The sequence below is a fragment of the Leptonychotes weddellii genome, chromosome 14 (assembly GCF_054177405.1).
Source record: "Leptonychotes weddellii isolate Sample4059 chromosome 14, ASM5417740v2, whole genome shotgun sequence".
NCBI lineage: Eukaryota > Metazoa > Chordata > Mammalia > Carnivora > Phocidae > Leptonychotes > Leptonychotes weddellii.
This window is the reverse complement of record NC_138382.1, coordinates 25665165-25685893: the sequence shown is the minus strand read 5'-3', so window position 1 is coordinate 25685893 and position 20729 is coordinate 25665165. Positions and strand designations below refer to the sequence as shown.

The window sequence follows — 20729 nt, the reverse complement described above, 5'->3', positions numbered from 1 at the left end:
TTAACAAGGGAGTTGGACAGGGCCATAAAAGAAAAAAAAATGTACTTAAATACTGAGAGGAAATGAAACGCCAAAACATACATGGAAAATAATGCCAACAGTCAAAATCAGGTCTAAATTTTCATGAAATCTACATCAGATACCAATAAAATACAAAGGCCTTTAAAATATAATAGTGATTGAAACTGACCCTAAAATAGCCCTGTGTGTTCTGGTTTATTTTAATCCCTTGAACCATTTTTTTCTTTACTCCCCAGATTACCCACCCCCTTTCCCCAATTAAATCTATTCTCAATTGCTTCTCTATAATCCCTTGATCACAAAACATATCCTCTCTGTGCTTGTGTTGGCAGCACATATACTAAAAGGTGGAACAATAAAACATATTCTTTTTTTTTTTTTTTTTTTTTTACAGGTTAGTGAGCATTGAGAAGTCCTGTACTCTATTTAGGAAGCTTGATTTGTGTTGTACTCACAAGCAAAAGCAAGGAAAATAATATTTCAGCCAAGCACCGTGCTTTACATCCCTGTAATCCACTCTGACAATAATCCTCATAAGCAGACACAAGTACCTGTTTACAGGTAAAGGGAATGAAGTTCATGGAGGGGAAAGTGAGGGGTTAGTGTTTACTGGGTACAGAGTTTCACTCTGGAAAGATAAAAATGTTCTGGAGGGGGCGCCTGGGTGGCTCAGTCGGTTAAGCGGCTGCCTTCGGCTCAGGTCATGATCCTGGAGTCCCGGGATCGAGTCCCACATCGGGCTCCCTGCTCGGCGGGGAGTCTGCTTCTCCCTCTCCCTCTGCCTGCCTCTCTGCCTACTTGTGCTCTCTATCTGTCAAATAAATAAATAAAATCTTTAAAAAAAAAAAATGTTCTGGAGAAGGATGGTGGTGCTGGTTGTATAACAGTGTGAATGTATTTAATGCACTGCACTGCCATACATTTATAAGTGGTTAAAATAGTAAATGTTATGCTATATATATTTTATCCCAATTTTTAAAAATGCTTCCTTATGAGAAGAAAAAAAAAAACAAACAAACATCTGAGTAAGTGATTCTTTCAGAACTGGAACAGACTCTGAATGACCAGGAGTAAACTTCAGGAAGAGCCAAAGAGTCAAAATAATCCAGACAGAAGCAGACTAATTTCCTAATAGCCTATGTTCAAAGAGTTCACTTAAGTTCATTATTTGGAGCCTAAAGAAAAATTCCTCCTGCATTAAAAACAGTAGTGGTGCGCCCCCCACCCCCCACCATATGCAAGATACCTGGCTGATCTCTGCACCTGAGCCCCATGGACAGCTACTCCCAGCACCATTTCTGACACTGCTTCTATATGAAAATATGTGTTCTGCCTTAGTGGAATAAAAATCCACGTGAGCCGGCTGTGACCAGAGTACCCATAACTGCAACTCTGGGTCTTTGTTTCCCCATTCATAAACATGGACAGGACTTAATTAGATATAGTCTGTTAAGATTATCAAGATTCTAGGGGCGCCTGGGTGGCTCAGTCGATTAAGCATCCGACTCTTGACTTCAGCTCAGGTAATGATCTCAGGGTTGTGAGAATGAGCCTGCATCTGGCTCTACGGTGGGCATGGAACCTGCTTAAGATCCTCTTTCTCCCTCTCCCTCTGCCCCATCCTCTGTGCATGCATGCTCTCTCTCTTAAAAAAAAAAAAAAAAAAAAAAAGATTATCAGGATTCTATAATTCTGTCCAATAAACATGTATAGGTATCATTGAAAATGCAAGGTGATATGATTTTTCACTATCAAATAAGCAAAGAAGAAAGTTCAATTTATTATATTCAAACCTCGAGAAAGAGCTATGAGAAATGCTCTTATAGACTGTTAGTGACAGAGTAAGTGGGCAGGTTACTAGGACAGTGACTGGGTCACTATGTATCAAAAGATCCCCCCTTACCCTAATTTGTTTTCACACTCTATGTACCCAACCAAACTTGCACTAAAGCACAAACTGGGTCCTAGGATACATGACACCCAGTTAAGGACCACTGCTTTATGGTTCCCACTTCTAGAACTCCCATCTAGGAACGGTCCAACCCTAAGGGAATGATTACATTGTACTGCATCCAAACAACACAAAATAGAACCATAAAAAATGTTTACCAAACATTGTTAAGGACATGGAAAACACTTCTGCCATGTCAAGTGGAATTGAAAGCATATAAAGGACTCAGTACATATGTATTATCATCTTAATATTTAAGTGTATCTATGTATAAGAAAAAAAGGAAAAAATTAGGCCAGTGTTAAGAGTAATCATCTTAGATGGTAAGATAAACAGTTTTAATTTTCTTTATGGATTGCATGCATTTTCTAAATGGTCAAATTACCTTATGGATCTTTATTAATAGGAGAGTACTTTTTAAGAAATTAAGGAAAATAACTTTTCTGATAGTACATGACTTATCAAAAATAATTTCAAATTTCCTTGGAGGTAAAAATTACCTACATATACCTAATGTAATACAAGAGAAGGACACGAGACATCACTTCTGTGGTATTCCTGCCAGAGTGCAAAATATCATTCCATGAAGAAACATCAGACAGGGCGCCTGGGTGGCTCAGTTGGTTAGGCGACTGCCTTCGGCTCGGGTCATGATCCTGGAGTCCCGGGATCGAGTCCCGCATCGGGCTCCCTGCTCAGCGGGGGGTCTGCTTCTCCCTCTGACCCTCCCTCCTCTCATGTGCTCTCTCTCTCTCATATAAATAAGTAAAATCTTTAAAAAAAAAAAAAAGAAACATCAGACAAACTCAAATTCTGGGCTGTCCTACAAAATAACTGGCCCACACTCTTCCAAAATGTCAAAATCATAAAAGATAAAGGAAGACTAAGGAGCTGTTCTACATTAAAGACAACTAAGTGCAATGCACATTCCTGGACTGCATCCTGAACCAGGCATTTTTTTTTTCTTTTGCTAAAAGGGCATTATTAGGACAACTGGTGAAATGTGAGTACTCTGTAGATTACATGATTTAGAGGATTAGATAACAGAATTGTATCAGTGTTAAAGAGTTGGATAACTGTACCATGTTTTTAGGAAATACATTTAAAGTATTTAGGGATAAAGAGATATTTCTGTACCTTACTCCTAAATGTCAAAGAAAAAAGGTGTGTGTGTGTGTGTGTGTGTGTAAAGGAAGGGAAGGAGGGGGGTATGATAATGGAAATGTTAACATTTGGGGAATCTGGGTGGGGATATATAGGAATTCTTTGTCTAAGTCTTGCAACTTTCTATAAATCTGAAATTATTTTTAAAGAAAAAGAAAAATCCCTCCATAATCCCGTATCCCACCCTACCCCCACCCTTATATACATGTATGATTTCACTTAATAGGCATTGTTTTGTGTTAACATATACTCACCCTTTTTAAGGAGTCATTTTGCTACTTAAAAAAGCTGGAAACATGAGTTTGTGCTTTTGAGCTATGATTTCCTTATCGCCACAGAATAAATCCCTGAAGTGAGAAAAAAATACACATATGCTTCCCCAAATAAATAGCTCTGATCCAGAAGGCTTTTTGTAAGCAAGCAGACTATGGCCATTACACAGCAAAATTGAAGTAATCACCAAAAATAGCAGAATTAAGCCTTTCTCTTCCCTCACCCTCCAACATGGTGGCAGATACAGCATCTTGATGTTCTGACCATGTAACTTCTAGGGAACAGATCTGTTGAAGTCACCGCCTGCCTCTGCCCTCCCAGACTGAGCTACTCTGCTGGACTTTTGCGCTTTTGGGGAGGGTGGGGGTGGTTAATGAACATGGTTTTACAAAGCCATGTCCTTTGGTTAACTTGTAGCCAGGATCCTAAGTGGAATCAGTAGTCAAGAAGTTGAAAGACTTTGGGACTAATGGCTCCCTTGTCATGAAACTACTCACAGCTGATAGTGTCAACACATACTGTTCTAGTCTCCCTCAGCCTTTTCTACCTATTTTCCTTTAAATGTGATTCACAAGTTGTTTGTTTAATCTAAACTCAGTGTTGTGCAGGTTGAATTATTAAACAAAAACCTGAGGCAGCGGGCACCTGTCATGTTGGTAGCAAGCAGGAGACCCCAAGAACTGCTCTCCATGTCCAGGTAGGCACAGGTAGCCCGCCCACTGCCCCATCACTCAGGAGTGGCGTCCAGCCACACCAGCCTGAGACCACCTTCCAGTTCAGAGTACTTTCTAGAGGAAGGTATGGGAGCCAGAAATTGGTGTCACACACTGTATTAGTTCTTCTTAAAATGTCATCATGATAGCCAATTGGCCTAACCATGGGGCCAGGAACTTGTTTAAATTTGTTAGCAGTCTAATGGACTCTGAGAAACAAACTGAGGGTTCTAGAGGGGAGGGGGTGGGGGGATGGGTTAGCCTGGTGATGGGTATTAAGGAGGGCACGTTCTGCATGGAGCACTGCGTGTTATACGCAAACAATGAATCATGGAACACTACATCAAAAACTAATGTGATGTATGGTGATTAACATAATAATAAAAATAAATAAATAAATTTGTTAGTAGTCTAAATTAGTAATATTAAGTCAAAACCATAATTATATCCCAAGCCTAAACTGCAAAAGAAAGTTTAACCAGTTTAACAGACTCCTGTCTAGTTTTTTACAGGAGTGCTTTGTGTAGTTATACCAATAAATAATTCATTTTTCACCATATAATCATTTCCCTCCTGTGTCACCTAAAGTAACTGCCAACTTCAATCGGCAAAATAATCCCAGGACTGGCACCATGAAAAGGTAGCAGTTCTCTTAAAACCCTCTGGCTCCCCACCAACCCTCCTGGCCGAGGTCTGCAGTACATACTTTTCATCTGTGAACTTCTCAGGTGTAAAGTCCGCCTGTCGCTCGGTCTCATAGGGTCGATACTCCCTGTAGGATCTGCGCTCTGCTCGTTCAAGTGTCACCTCCGTCCCCCGGCTGTCATTCCATCCCTGTTGCTCCCCTCTTCTGGGAGCTCGCCTCTGGCCTGCCAGGGACAAATCAGAAGGGACAGCTGGGACACCAGGTCCATGACAGCATGTTTACAGAGAGTTTTAAATTCCACTTTTCTGGAAGTCAAAGTCATAGAAAAATCTGGGAAGTTCAGAAACATTCAGAGAAGAAAAAAGTTGTGGATACTGCCAGGGCCCAGAGTCAACTACAGTTGACCCTCGAGCAACACCGGTTTGAAGTGCGTGGCCCCACGCAGGCCTGGATTTTTTTAGATACAGTACAGTGGTGTCAATGTATTGTCTTCTCTAGCTTATCTGCTGTAAGAATACAATACATAATACATACACAAAATACACACTAACTGTTGTTGGTAAGGCTTCCAGTCAACAGTAGGGTATTAGTAGTGAAGTTTTTGGGAAGTCATAAGTTATATGTGGATTTTTACCTGCACGGGAGGTTGGTGCCCCTAATCCCCACCACGTTGCTTGAGGGTCAACTGTACTTCCTAATAAAATTTTTAAGATACTTATGTTCTCTCTCTTTTGTCCTAGGAAATATAAACTATACCAACTAACCTATAATGACAGGTATCTCACAGAGTGTGACAGCTCTGGATAGACATGTTTGCTAAACTAACTACTTTTGACAAAAGCAACTTTATTAAAACATGGTAGTTAAGCTCCATACAGAACAATTAAAGGATAAACACTCTGTATTTCAGACTGCACTTTAGATAAAGTACGGTTTATCATTGGCTACTAAGGTTTTCATTTCTAAATAGTCGTACTGTTTATCTTTTTTTGCTTGAAAACAAATTTTCCTGCTCTCGTGCTCTTTGTTGAGTTTTATGCATTTATGATCATACTTCTCAAAATGAGGCCAAGCTGCTATTTGCCAACTCATACAAGGACCAGTCGGCACTCAAAGGGACATCTCTCATTTGCAGAGAAACCAGCGCTCAGCCATGGCCACTACAGGCTTCAATCTCTCCCTCTCTCTCACTTTACTCCTCTCTAGTTTTGATGCTTTAAAAATACTTAGATTCCATGTCTGAAGGCAGCTAATACTTGGTAAATACACTGTGAAGAAATCTGTCGCCTCTTAAATCATCTCCCAAAAATGTATTTATTTTTCCTTATATGCATTTAAAAGGTCTCCATCTCAAACAGGGGATGTACTATTTTTATTATAGTAGCTTCGATTTTCCTTGGTATAGCTTACCCTTCACATTGGTTGTATGGCTATAAAAATATTAAATGTATTTGAGTTAATGGGTATTTTTTAAATTCCTAGATTCCTCTCTTACTTAGATAACACATGACTCTTAAGGAATATATGTTTATACATATTTTTGTTTTCCTACTGAATATTTCCTATCTGAACTTTTTCCTGGGCACATGTAAATATTAACATAGTTCCAATACCTTACTGATCCCATTTTAAAGCAAAAATCAAGTCTGTGACACCACTAACATAAAACTGTGCAATTTATTACTTGTTAGTTAACATCAACTCTTTTTTTCAAATGTGACAAGTTACATAATAAATCTAAGTTCAATCTTAAGCTAATGTCCCATAACCTAGCGATGCTTACATCCAGTTGGCAGCCTGTACTGACGCCACAGTCTAGCTTATGACATGTTTGGGACATGGGAAAGATGCTGTCATAAATAGATCATTAAGCTTCTCTTGCAGAAACAAAAAAGAGACTGACACTTGTCCCAGGAGTATGCAATGCCAGATCTGAGGGCATGTACGTTACTAATAGAGATCCAATTTGAAACGTTAGGCAGAAAATGTTATTATGAAAGTTAATTATCTAACAAGTCGAAAACTACAATAGACTATGAAATCAGCTAATATGCCAACAGCAACAATACTTTTCAATACTTTTCCCTCAATGTAAAAAGTTATTTTAATGCAGCTTCAAATTTCCTATTTATAACCTATTTTTAAAAATCTTAATATTTCCACTTAACTACAGAATTATTTAGGAGCTATCCCACCTTTTTGCTTCCTCAAGGTTATTTTTTTAAATGTATCAATTAAATTTGGAATTCACCATTCAAAACTTAAAATGACATTTACTGCATACTTTGTATTAAAACATCTTCCAAAGTTTTGGTGTACAAATTAAAAACCATTAAATACAACTGGCTACTTATTAGAATAATTATAAATACACTGCAAACATTTCATTCTCTCCGCAAAACCCAAAGATAAAAGGGGTCCAGTTTTTTCCCCACGATTTAGTGCTACGAGATCAAGATTGCAACTGAACCTAGTTTGTTTCTGTGCTGGGTCAGCAGCTCCAAGCAGATAATGCAAACACTGAATTCCTCTAGCCCTTTCCAATAAAAGCCTGGCACATGCAGTCTGATCACTGTTCTAAACCCAAGCCCGTATGAAGGGACAGAATACAATAAAATTTACAGAGAGATTTCCTACAAAATAAAGTTGAGCTTTGACTCAAAGACAATAGTTCTGAAAGGTTAGGAAAAGTGAAGCTGAAATAGCCTCTATGGATTTCAAGAATGATCTTCTTGAACAAGGCTCATCCAAGGATCTGTATATGTTGTTAAATAGTGAAGGGCATTAAAAACCTGTTTCTATGGGAAAATCTTATGATTTCCACATCCACATCCAAAAATGTTTCCAATAAATGTCAAACATGTTTTGACTTTGATTCTTGTCCACACTGAGCATTCACTTATAATATTCTAACTAAATTAAAAATTTTGAATGTTAGAAAAGTACAGTCCATATCAATTAGGGCTACAAAACCTTTAGAGAGTAGCTCTCTATAAATTTAGTACAGTAACTACATGAATGGAAATTAATGAGTTGTTTGCTCCTGAAATAACATGTCTGAAAAAGAACTGACAAATGACAAAATTACCATTTTAACTAAAAAATTCACAAAAGATCTTTAATATAGATCTAGATATAAAAGCCAGATCATCTGGATCATGAACAATTGACAGAAAAATGTTACAAACCCACTAGTTAAAATGCTAAGTGAAAGCAGGTTGTAACTCAGTTTATATATCATTTAAATTTAGGAAAAAAGAAATAGCTCTGTATGTACATAAATGCAAGGTGTTAACAAGTAAGAAAAATAGGAGATTTTTACTTCATACATTTTGGAATTGTTCAAAATTCTTATAATAAAAATGCATGATTTTTAATATTAAAACGGTTAAAAAGCAATATATTAACAGATAGCACTGAATGCAGTTTCATACTATTCTAAAGGATACATTATTTTCATTTGTTAAAAAGTAAAGGGAGAGGAAACGCTTAGCCTTCCTCAGTTCTTTCATTACTATATTTATCTAAATAGATATATGAGAAAAATGAGAACATAACACAAAATGTACAATGTATCTCGTCTCATTCACCGTTTAAAGAGGCTCATAAACGTACTGGCCTACCAGCATGGGGTTTTCAGATATCCAGTAGCATTTAAAATAATTTTCAACATCTTTATTACAGTGACTTTTCTCATTCTCTAGTGATATTGTGGGACTGAAGTTTTCACAGATAAAGGTAAACATTACCTAGCTGCGCCAAAGTCACTTAAGTCAGAAGTTGTAATCTCAGGGCTGGGAAGCACAGTTGTAATCAAGGAACAAGCCAGTAAAGCCGAGTTGAATACAATGGCTCGAGTGGTCGAACCACACATCTTCACACTCATTTAAAGCAAACCCTAGGACCACTGCCTTATTTTAGGAAAACATTGGAAACACAGGTGGAGTCTTGCAGACTAGGAACTGATGCAGTTCAGGTGATAAACGACTCTTAAGCACCCTCCCTGGCTAGATGCGGACAGGGGTATCTGGCTAAGCAGGGTGTGGGGAACTTTGAATATTCTTGTTGAAAAGGTTAAAGGTTAAAAACGCTTTTCTTAAAGCAGCCTGAGTTAATGACAAGTTACACATCCCAACGACACTACATGCTGTGTTGAAAAATGATGCGGGCTGGCTGCTGGAAGCCACTGTAAGGGGATGGGTGTACGGTGATGGGGTGAAGTTACGGAGCCTGGAAAGAGCCGGGGACCCCCGCGTCCACCCCCGCCGCATTCTGCTCGCGGCCCTGACGTCACAGCCCGCCCCCGCGGTCACCCAGGCCTTCGCTCCATCACAGAGGCCCGAGCCCCTCACCCCCGCGATTCTTCACACACCCTGGGCTCTCGCCACCACCTCCCGCGGCCGGGTGCGCCCTCCTTCCTCACTCTCCCCCCACCACGCTTCTCTTTTTTTCCTCCCGACCCGAATCTTGCAGTGGTTGGGCTGGAGGATGGAGCTGGTCCCTGCTAGCTCTAGATTTGAGCTCCCCGGGGTAGCGAACCCCAGTTATCCCCGCCACACACACCACCCCACCAGTACCCCTCAACTTTGCCCAACTTGTAAAGGCTCAGTTCCAGGATTGTGAGACCCTTACTCCACGCCCGCACTCCCCCCCACCCCCACAAGGGGCTGGGAAAGGCCAGAAGGGGCGTGACACCCCCCTCCCGTTCTCTTTTCCTACCTTCCTCCGCCACAAGGACCCTCCGCTTAACCCAAGCCTTCCCCGAGGCCCCTTCCGTTTCTGGATCTGGACCCCCATGGGGGTCGAGAGGCGGCCGAGGAGGGGTGACCTCCGTGACCCCATTCTCCTTCCCCTCCCGCCCACCGCGCCTACCCGGGGGTGCCCAGGTGCCGGGCGGGGCACGCGTACCGGGTGGCAGCGGGCCGCCCCCGGGGCTGTCCGGCTGCTGCGCGCCGGGGGCCGGGAGGCTCTTGCGCTCCTTCTGGGACTCCCTCCGGCCGCCGCCCGCGCCAGGTCTGTGGCCCGAGGCCCCGGCCGGACTTCTGCCGCCGCGGTTGCCGGCCCCGGCCGCCGCCGCCTCGTCGCGCCTCTTGCGCTGCAGCTGCTGCTGGCGCCGGTGCTCGGCCTCGCGCAGGATGTCGAACGGGTCCGACTCGTCGTCCAGCAGCTGGTGGAAGCGGTTGGCCACTACGCAGCCGAAACTCTCTTGCATCGCGGCGCCTGCGGCGGCCGCGGCCACGGGGCTCCCCAGAGCGCCCTTCATGCCCCGCGGCCACTGCGGGCCCGCCGCTGGCAGCCCACGCGAGCGAGTCTCAGCAAAGCCGGTGGCGAGGACCCATCCCGCCCGCCGCTGCCGCCCTCCCTGCCCTGCCCGATCCCGTCCCTCCCGGCGCCCGCCCCCACGCCGCAGCCACCGCTGCCCGCCCAGGCGCCGCCCGACAGCCAATCAGCGCACGCAGACACGCCCCCTTTCCTAGCCGGCATCCCTGGAAGCCCAATCAACGGCGGGCTGCTGTCACGTCACGCGACCTCTATGCCCCTCCCCCGACTCAGCAGAGAGGGGCGGGGCACGAGGGGCGGAGCTACTGGGAGGAGCAAGGAGTCTAGTCAGTGCAGGCAGCTCGGCTGTGCGGGTGGGTCACAGCCATTATTTGTATTCTTTCTGGGATTGGGTCTGTATTCATTATGGGCCACTCTTTTTTGAAGTTTATATATTCATCTAGCCATTCAACTACGTATTGAACGCTTATGTGCCAGGCATTATGTCGTCAGAGATACTAGCTCCGTGTTTTCGTGGATCTTAGTCTATAGACAGAAAACTGCCCTAAACGAAAGGCAAAGACTTTGTTACGCGCCCGAAGCAAAGGGACCTGACCTAATTAGGAGACCTGGAAAGGCTTTCCCTCGGAAGTGACGGTTAAACTGAGATACGAGGGATGACAGGGGCAGGAGCAACCGCAAGTACAGATGTCTTGAAGTGGGATGGAGCACAACCCATTGAAACTCAAAGGAAACCATTGTAACTGAATTGCAAAGAGCTGGGGGAGACCCTCACTTTGGTCTTTATTCTAGGAGCAGTGGGAAGCAAATTTTAAGCCTAAGCATGTATTTAAAAAGGCCAAAAGGCCACTCTAGCTGAAATGCGAAGGACTAGGTTGGAGGCAGGTCAGAATGGCTGCAACGAGACCAAGCAAAAGATTGTTGCCGAGCTCCAGGGAAGAGTTGATGCATGTGACTTGAATTAGAATGGTGGCAGTGGAGGTGAAGAGACTACTAGATGCAAGAGCTATTTGGGAGGTTATCATAACAGGACTTGGTGATGCACTAGATAGGGGTGTTGAGGAAAAAGAAGAGGGTATGATGACTCCTGTATTTCTGGCTTCTACAGCGGGAATGGTGGTGCATTCCAAAGAAATAGAGCACTGGAAGAGACCATTTTGATCAGAAGCATGAATTCAGTTTTGGACATGTTGAGGTTTTGTTTCATTTGTTTGTTTGGTTTTCGATTGAGGCCTGGAGCTCAGAGAGCTCTGAACTGGGCAATCCTCCAGGAAGTTGTGCTGGCACTTGCCTGCCTATCCCATAGCCCTTCCTTTTCCTCTTACATTTTCCCAGAACCTGTATTTTGTTAGGGCATCAGGTGGCTGTACAGCCCAGGGGAAGCTGGGCCCCCTTCCAGCCTCAAACTTGATTAATCTTAAATCATGCACTGTAATTCCATACTCTTGCCAATGATTGGTGTAGGAATAGGCTCTTGGTGCAGATCTTCTCTGAGGGGAAGTATTCTGGAGGATTCCTGAGAACATTTTTCTTATATCTAAAAACAGGCTGAGAAGGGATCTGCCGTTTCCCACCTCTATTCTTTGCTCCTTGTTATGTGAAGAGGACATAACGCCTGGAGTTGCTGTCCCTTATTGTGACTATGAGAATGGCAGAGCAGAAGGATGAAGAAAACCTAATTCCTTGATTATCCCACTGGGGAAACTCCCAACTCAGACTTTTTATGTAAGATGATAAATAACATTATTGTTTAATATTAGATTAAACAGCATTCAAAAGCATCCTGTTAGAGCATCTTGCTCAGGTGTGTGATCACCAGTTTTTGTTTTCCTTTAATAGCAAATGGAAAAGGAAATCTTTACCTTGACTGCTGCCAGGTTTGTGTTTTACTCACTTATTCAATTTTCTGTCATTCCCAAGGAGGACAGGGATGATGCCTGTCTTTCACTGCATTCTTATTCATTGCAATTTATATTCCCAGTGCTTAGCATTCTAGGTAGTTGTATGGTAGGTCCTCAGTAAGTATTTGTTGAATGACTGAAGATTTTAAGATATTTGGTCATCTCCTTTTTGGAGTCAGCAGAGGTTTATGATCAAAAGCTTATTCTATTTACCCAAAAGAATTGAGAGCAGGTGTTCAAACAAAAACTTTTACATGAATGTTCAGAGCAGTACTACTCACAATAGCCAAAAGGTGGAAACAACCCAAATGCACAATAGTGCACTCGGTGAACTTTCGGAGTCATTGACCCTATGGGTTGGGGCAGCCTGAGCCAGGGGTCCTGTGCCAACATGCTTCAAAGCCTTGTTAAAGATGTTTGGGTCCCCATGAAGCCCTACTATACCCAGGTTTACCAGGAGATTTGGGTAGGAATGGGGTTGATGGGTTTCATTGTTTATAAAATCAGGAGTGCTGTTAAAAGAACTAAAGCTTTGAAAGCTTCAAGTCCTGCACCTGCTCATGGTCATCATAAACCAGCTTTACTTGGGAATACACATCAAATGGAATGTCAGTTTGGCTGTAAATTTCAGCAAGCTCTGTTAAATGGGAACATGGAGCATCGGGTACACTTGTAGACATGTTGTTTCCTTTGTGGCATGAATAAATGTACCTGTGATGTGCCAAAAAAAAAAAAATGGCTACAATAGTAAATTTTATGTGTATCTTACCACAATTTTTATTTTTTTTATTTATTTATTTTTAAAAGATTTTATTTATTTATTTGAGAGAGAGAGAATGAGAGACAGAGAGCATGAGAGGGAGGAGGGTCAGAGGGAGAAGCAGACTCCCTGCTGAGCAGAGAGCCCGATGCGGGACTCAATCCCAGGACTCCAGGATCATGACCTGAGCCGAAGGCAGTCGCTTAACCAACTGAGCCACCCAGGCGCCCCTCTTACCACAATTTTTAAAGCATATATTTTGGAGTTAGCCCAAATTTGAATCCTGGCTCTGCCACTGATTCATTTTGTGACCTTGGAAATGTTCCTTATTTCTGTGTCTCAGTTTTCTCATCTGTAAAATGGAAAAAAATAATGATACCTACTTCAGGGGATTACTGTGAAAACTGGGTCAGATAATGCATAGGAGGTGTTCAGCACCATGCTTGGCACAAAGTAAGTGGTCAGCAAAAGTCATCAACGTTATTAGTATCATCATTTTGAATCAGACTTAAGACTAGGTAGAGTCATAATGACACCTCATCATTATGAGGTGGATGAAATTTCCCAAGATTCTTCATGCAACATCACCACATGCACCAGAGACCATATTTGAGAAGCACTGCTTCAAGCCAGAGTTGTCTCTGGTATCTTTAAGCTGTCCATCACCAAGCAACAACACCAAAGAACCATTACCATATGAGAGAGGGCCTGTCATCTTCCTACTGGACATCTGGAGACAGCCCACACCCCCATTTCCTTTCTGACATAGCCAACCACAGCAGGTTCTTAAGGTATGCTCTGTGAGCACTGCATCCTAATTTCCAAATCATAACTTCCTAAAACAGTTGTAAGTCAACCAATCCTGGGTGCTTCAAGTTTAAGAACACCTTTAGAACCACTGAAATAGAGATGAGTAGCCTCTAGCTGGCATTAGCTGGCCATGGGTTTCCTTTGGGGCTATTGATTACCATAGAATTTACTGATGGTAACTTATTAAGCAGCCTCACATTTTTTCCTATTTTTCTGCGGGAGATTACATCCTTAAATGCATTCCTGAAATACAACTCTACCACATTAGCATGAGTTATTTGTAACGTTGTGTTTAATGTGGTCAATTTAATAGAATGATATTTTTAATAATCCAAGATATAAAAGCCATCTTTAGTAATTATAATACCAAACAGAAAACACACACAACACACACACACACACACATAACTTAGAAAATAAAGCATACCAAAAAAGCAGTGGGGAGTGCTGAATAACACCACCAGCATTTCCATAGCAGTCATTTATCAGCACCAGTGGAAATGCAGTAAAATTTAAATACTTACAAAATGTTAATTACCTTGAGTTACTTAATATACAAATTCCATTAGGAACAGTAAAATACAATACACTAAAATCTTCCAGATGGACTTGAAATTCACAGAAAGATCAAAGTTTAAAGACATGTAGCTGTATTACTGTTAGATACATGCAGGGATCAAGGCACAGGGGCCAGTCAAGCTGTAAGGGGTTTGAGTTTTTGTGAATCACCAATGAGTTGCATTCTATATATTCTGTTTTGCCACTGGATTACTGCTACCCGTTTGCCTACATTTTCTCCTCTATAAAATCAGGATGATTATAATCAGTCCTATGTTCCTCATATGGTTGATGGGAAATAAAACCAAAGAATAAATTGAAAAGGGTAAAAAATACTATATTATTTTACAATTGTTTCTACTTGCTTATATAATATATGTAAGAACAAAAATATTTTTCTTAACTCTAAGAGGATCTCATATTTTTCATGTCAGTTGAGTCCATTGTGATAAGATCAATAAAGTTATAGTTTCTGATCTAGTTGTTACAAGATTGGTAAGTGAATTTAAATTCAGTTTCCCACAGGAAATGAATAAAGCAAGTATGTAGTCTCAAAGTTAGGGGTTGTAGAACCAGAAACCAATAATAATCAGGATGCAACAAGAGAATATTTTGCAAGCCAAAGTCCATTCATGATGACCAGATACAGAATATTTAAATACAGAAAGGACCTTACCCAACCTGCTAATATTTGTGGTTTTGGTATCACTGAGGTTCCCTCCAGCTTTTTACCTTACGGCAAGATGTTACAGGCTAGCACAGTTGTGTGTATCCTCAGACCCCTGTGCTGATGGAACAGAATTGTATTCTAAGTTCCTACCATTAAAATCTTGATCTTGGTTGAAACTTTAATCAAAGCTAAATAAAATAATTCGGAATTCAGACCTTTTTCGTTCCACATTTATTCAGGAATCCCAGAATTGGATCACTGGCCTCTCTTTGGTCATGTGTACACCTTTGAGCCAGTTGCTATAGTAAAGGGCATTTAGTTCTCTGATCAGCCTGGCCTGGGTCACCAGGCCAAACTGGAGGCTGATTGTAGTCAGCCCCCTGAACGCTGGGATAGAGTGAAGGGGGGTGGTTCTCCAAGGAAAATACGGTTTCCGATACTGCATATTGAATAGACGCTGGCAGGAAACGTGATGACTGGCATGAACATGTTATTGCTTTCCCTCCTGCAGCATTGGACTCTTGTGCCCTGCATTATGATTCTTTCTTCTTATTTCTCCTCTGTAAGGCCAGAAATTATATCTGTCTCGTTTCTGTATCCTTCTTTCCCTTCTTTCTGGCCCCTTCTTTCTGGCCTCATCTTCAGTGCCTGGAGAGGTGCCCTTCATTCAGGAAATATTTGTTGTGTGAGTGAATGAGTTTCTTGTTTGTATGCATGTGCCCCTGACAAATAATTTTGCATGTGTTAATAAAAATGCAACAAATTAATTAATGGGTGAAAATTAATTAATACATGCTACATGATCAAATGGATGTGATACTGTTTCTGAAAGATTCATTATTCTACACATTCACTAATAATCATAGCTAAATTTTATATAATTTGCTAGGTGTTAGCCGTCATCCTAATTCTGTTCATTTAATCCTTACAACAATCTGAAGAGGTAGATGCTTCTACTGTCCCCGTCTTAGAGTAAGAGAAGTGCCTCAGTAAGTGGGACATGAGTTGGGACATAAATGCAGGCAGTCTGCCACTTCTAACCATTATGCTTTCCCACTAAGTAGTGAGCTAAAAGCTGAGGTATGAGCAGGACATGGTTTCTCTTCTTAAAAAGCTGTATGAACAGAGGGCAGATATTATGCGCACATAATCCCTAAAGAGGAGCTGAGTGGAAGTCCATAATTATATCACCAAGAGAAATTATGTGGGGGAGTGTCCAGAGAGGCACTCGTGGGAGAAATGGTTTACTTAGGACCCCCCCCAATATCATTTTGTGGCGTGAAAGCTGAATTGTGTCCATGCTGAGGTTGAGTTGACTAAGATGTAGAAATAGGGCTGCTTTTCTTCTTAGATTATATTTCAAAAATGTATTTAGAAATAAGCTAATATTTCCCTCTCTAAGGATGGTCTATGGACCAGCACCTGCACATCTTGTTAGAAAATCAGGAACTTGTTAGAAACGCACAATCTCAGGCCTACCTCAGAGCTACTGAATCAGAATCTGCACTTTACAACAACTGTAAAAGATGTCTGTGCACAGTAAAATTTGAGAAGCACTGAGCTAAAGCAAAAGTACAAAGTCAGCAACTGGATCTGTCAGTATCATCTGATGGAAACCTGGTTGTCCTTTGTCCCTGACATAGTTTAGCCTTATCTAGCAGCTGGTATGTTTGAGGTGCTCAGCCTGGTATAGCAGCTTACAATGAAAAAGAGCCTACCCCCTGCCCCCCAAGAAGGACAGAGATCCTGCACCAACAGGGGCTCAGACCACCTCTTCCATTGAAAAGTCCCTAGCCATATAACTTTTGATGAATTTAACACCATAACACAAGGTTAAGGGGAATGAATTGGGAAAGGTTCCAAAAAGGAGGGAATTTTAGACCAGGTCTGATGAATGATTGACCTTCCCATTAATTAGAATTTCTGTGTAGAATGACAGATTATGGGGTTAAACCAATAAGGAGGGGCTAGGCCTTAAATTACATCATAAGCCATGGTAAGGAGTTTGGACTTTACCTTTTAAAATCAAGGGTGTCACCCAGTGCAATGTTGTGATTTATAAAAAATATCCTTTTGGTCATTCAGATGACCAAAATACATTTCTCATATATATTGGGTCTTTGTTCACAATTCCTGGCTCACGGATCCCCAAACCCTCAGAATTTGGTAGCAGGTTGGTTGCCAACGGAGGCAACCAGATGATTAGAGGGTTGGAAGTTGCAGTCCCACCCCCTGACCTCTGGGAGGGTAGGGGAGCTGGAAGGTGAATCAATCACCAATGGCCATGATTTAATCAATCGTTAGAAGCCTCCATAAAAACCCGAAAGGATGGAATTCAGAGAGCCTCCAGGTTGATGAACATATGGAGATTTGGGGAGACTGGTGTGCCTAAAGAGGGCATGGAAGCTCTGTGTCCTTTGCCTATACCTTGCCCTATACATCTCTAACACCTGGCTGTTCATGATTTATATCCTTTTATAATAAACCAGAAATCTAGTAACATGTTTCCCTGAGTTCTGTGAGCCGTTCTAGCAAATTAATCGAACCTGAGGAGGGGGATCTTGGGCCACCTCTGATTTATAGCCAGTTAGTCAGAAGCATAGGTAACAACCAGCACTTGCGACTGGCATCTGGAGCAGAAAGCAGTCTTATAGAAGTGAACCCTTAACCTGTGCAATCTGATGCTATCTCGGGGTACATAGTGTCAGAACGGAGTTGAATTCTTCACTCTGTGGGTGTCTGGAGAATTACTAGATGCTGTGTGGGATTCCCCCTCCCCACAACGCACACAATGGAATTGGTGCCAGAACCAGAATATCACCTGGGTTTTTTGAGGGTTGGAAGGAATTAACTTTATTGCTTTGGGTGAAATTATACACACTCATGGGAAGAAAGTAAAACTAAGAACAGTACAAAGACAGTAAAACTCATACAATCTCATTACCTGGAAATAACCACTAACAGTTTCTGACACCCTTCCAGTGTTCTTCATGCATATATACACATATAATTTTACTTGTTTCACTCAGCAATGACATAGATACAGTTAATACATCTACATCATCATTTTAATGGCCACAATATATTCTGTTGTGTGCAAATGCTTTATAGATCAGTCTGAGCCCAATCAAAAAACAGGAACACACAGCAATTTAAATGGGAGACTAAACATAGAGAATTAAGTTGCGATAGGAGGATAACTATAAAGATAGAAAATACAAAAGAATGAGACCTTGCCATTTGCAAAAACATGGATGGACCTAGAGGGCATTATGCTAAATGAAATGTCAGAGAAAGACAAATACCATATGATTTGACTTACATGTGGAATCTAAAAAAAAGAAAAAAGAAAAAGAAAAACAAATGAACAAACAAACAAAAAGCAGAAACAGACCTGTAATACAGAGAGTAAACTGATGGTTGCCAGAGGGGAGGAGTGGGGAAGGGGGAAAATGGGTGAAGGGAATGGAAGGTACAGCCTTCCTGTTATGGAATGAATAAGTCACAGGGATAAAAGGCACAGCATAGGGAATATAATCAATGGTATTCTAATAGTGTTGTATGGTGACAGATGGCAGCTGCATTTGCGGTGAGCCTAGCATAATGTATAGACTTGTTGAGTCACTATGTTATACACCAGAAACTAATGTAGTATTTTCACTTATACTTCAATAAAAAAGGAAGAAAGATAGAAAAGGAATTCTAAAAAGGATACTTCAGGGGGAGCCTGGGTGGCTCAGTCAGTTGAGCATCTGCTCAGGTCATGATCCCAGGGTTGTGGGATTGAGCCCAACCGTGGCCTCCCTGCTCAGCGGGGAGTCTGCTTCTCCCTCTCCCTCTGCACCCCCCCCACTCATGCTCTCTCTCTCAAATATATAAATAAAATAAAAGAGGGAGCTACTATTGTTTCCTCTCCACAGATGAAGAAACTAAGGCACAGGGAAGCCAAATAAGTTGCTCAAGATCACCTACAGTATAATGTCAAAATAGACTAAGATATATGTGGTAACCAATAATCCCTACATCTCAGCAGTTTAATACAACAAAGGTTTATTTCTCACTCACACTGCAAGCCCACTAAGGGCCAGTGCAGAACACTTGCTCTTCATAGATTCAGGGCCCAGGCTCATGAAGCCTCCATCTCAGCCTGTTTCTGTGGTGCTTGAGGTGGGGAAAGGATATGTGATGAATCTCTCATTGACTTCCTCTTTTAATTTTTAATTTTAATTCCAGTTAGTTAACATACAGTGTTATATTTGTTTCAGGAGTACAATGTAGTGATTCAACAATTGCATATGGCACCCTGTGCTTATCATGACAAGTGTACTCCTAAATCCCCATCACCTATTTAACCCATCTCCTCTACCCCTTCCCCTCTGGTCAGATTGTTCTCTGCTGTTAAGAGTCTGTTTCTTGGGGCACCTGGGTGGCTCAGTCATTAAGCATCTGCCTTCAGCTCAGGTCACGATCCCAGGGTCCCAGGATCGAGTCGCACATCAGGCTCCCTGCTCGGCGGGAAGCCTGCTTCTCCCTCTCCCACTCCCCCTGCTTGTGTTCCTTCTCTCGCTGTCTCGCTCTCTGTCAAATAAGTAAGAGAAATCTTTAAAAAAAAAACAAAAAACAAAAAACAGTCTGTTTCTTGCTTTCACTGGCTCTCTTATTTTTTTCCCTTTGCTTGTTTATTTTGTTTTTTAAACTCCACATATGAGTGAAATCATATGGTGTTTGCCTTTCTCTGACTGACTTATTTTGCTTAGCATTATACTCTCTAGTTCCATCCATGTCATTGCAAATGGCAAGATTTTGTTCTTTTTTATGGCTGAATAGTATTCCATCATATGTGTGTGTGTGTGTGTGTGTGTGTGTGTGTGTATCGCATTTTATTTATCCATTCATCAATTGGTGGACACTTGGGCTGCTTCCATTCCTTGGCTATTGTAAATAATGCTGCTATAAACATAGGGGTGTGTGTATCCCTTCGAATTAGTGTTCTTGTATTCTTTAGGTAAATACACAGTAACAATTGCTGGATTGTAAGGTAATTCTATTTTCAACTTTTTGACGAACCTCCATACTGTTTTCCAGAATGGCTGCACCAGTTTGCATTCCCACCCACAGTGCACTAGGGTTCCTTTTTCTCCACATCCTTGCCAACACTTGTTTCTTGTGTTGTTGATTTTAGCCATTCTGACAGATGTGAGGTGATATCTCATTGTAGTTTGATTTGCATCCCTGATGATAAGTGATGTTGAGCATCTTTTCTTGTGTTTGTTGGTCATCTGGATGTCTTTTTTGGAGAAATGTCTGTTCATGTCCTCTGCCCATTTTTAAATTGGATTATTTGTTTTTTAGGTGTTGAGTTTTATAAATTCTCAAAAATATGGAATGCTTCACGAATTTGCATGTCATCCTTGTGCAGGAGCTATGCTAATTTTCTCTGTATTGTTCTAATTTTGGTGTACATGCTGCTGAGGCGAGCACAATCTCTCATTGACTTCTAAAGCTTCTGCTTGCTCATCACTTCTACTTACATTTCTTCAACTAAGGCAAGTTATCAGACCATACCTATCTTCAAAGGGGTTAAGGAAGCACAATCCCATGTACTCAGGAGAGGAGAATGAGAATATTTATAAATTAGCATCATGGCAACCACATGGAGCAGGCCAGCCCAGGCAAACTAAAACCTATACTCTCAATGTGTATTCCAAAATACAGGTAGGTGGTGCATGCTGAGGAATTAACTTTACCCAAAGGAGGGTCTGGCTTTTCTTTCAGCTAGTGGAAGTGCTCTTTAGGCCCCTGGAATATCCTGTCTTGATCAAACCCCAGATTTCCTCTTCAGTTTTTTCCACCATCTCCTCTACCCTTTCACATGCTCCTAAGGTCCTGGGTTCCCCCAAACACCACAGGCTCCTTCATGCCTCAGCAGGCTCACATACACTATTTCCTCTGCCTCACCTGTCCTACCTGAGCTTCCCAGGG

At 41.7% G+C, this 20729-nt stretch overlaps 1 protein-coding gene, 1 non-coding gene and 1 pseudogene across 4 annotated transcripts in view; 1 reads left to right on the top strand and 2 right to left on the bottom strand.

Annotated features, from left to right (window-relative positions):
* HABP4 (hyaluronan binding protein 4) overlaps nt 1-10139 on the bottom strand; it is a 39825-nt gene extending 29686 nt beyond the window's left edge. For 2 of the 3 annotated variants that reach the window (XM_081802946.1, XM_081802947.1), the window contains exons 1-2: nt 9641-10139; nt 4829-4991 (exon numbers count right to left, since the gene is read on the bottom strand). In XM_081802946.1, coding sequence (XP_081659072.1) covers nt 4829-4991; nt 9641-10031 — 554 coding nt within the window. In that variant the 5' untranslated portion in view covers nt 10032-10139. The remainder of the gene's footprint in view (nt 1-4828; nt 4992-9640) is intronic. The other variant, XM_031034003.2, reaches the window with a different exon arrangement.
* Nucleotides 10140-12287: 2148 nt separating this feature from the next.
* On the top strand, nt 12288-12625 carry LOC102729543 (ATP synthase F(0) complex subunit j, mitochondrial pseudogene; annotated as a pseudogene).
* Nucleotides 12626-20121: 7496 nt separating this feature from the next.
* LOC115942807 (U6 spliceosomal RNA) lies at nt 20122-20228 on the bottom strand. Its single transcript, XR_004077385.1, has one exon. It is a non-coding gene; the product is annotated as a U6 spliceosomal RNA (small nuclear RNA).
* Nucleotides 20229-20729: the final 501 nt, after the last annotated feature.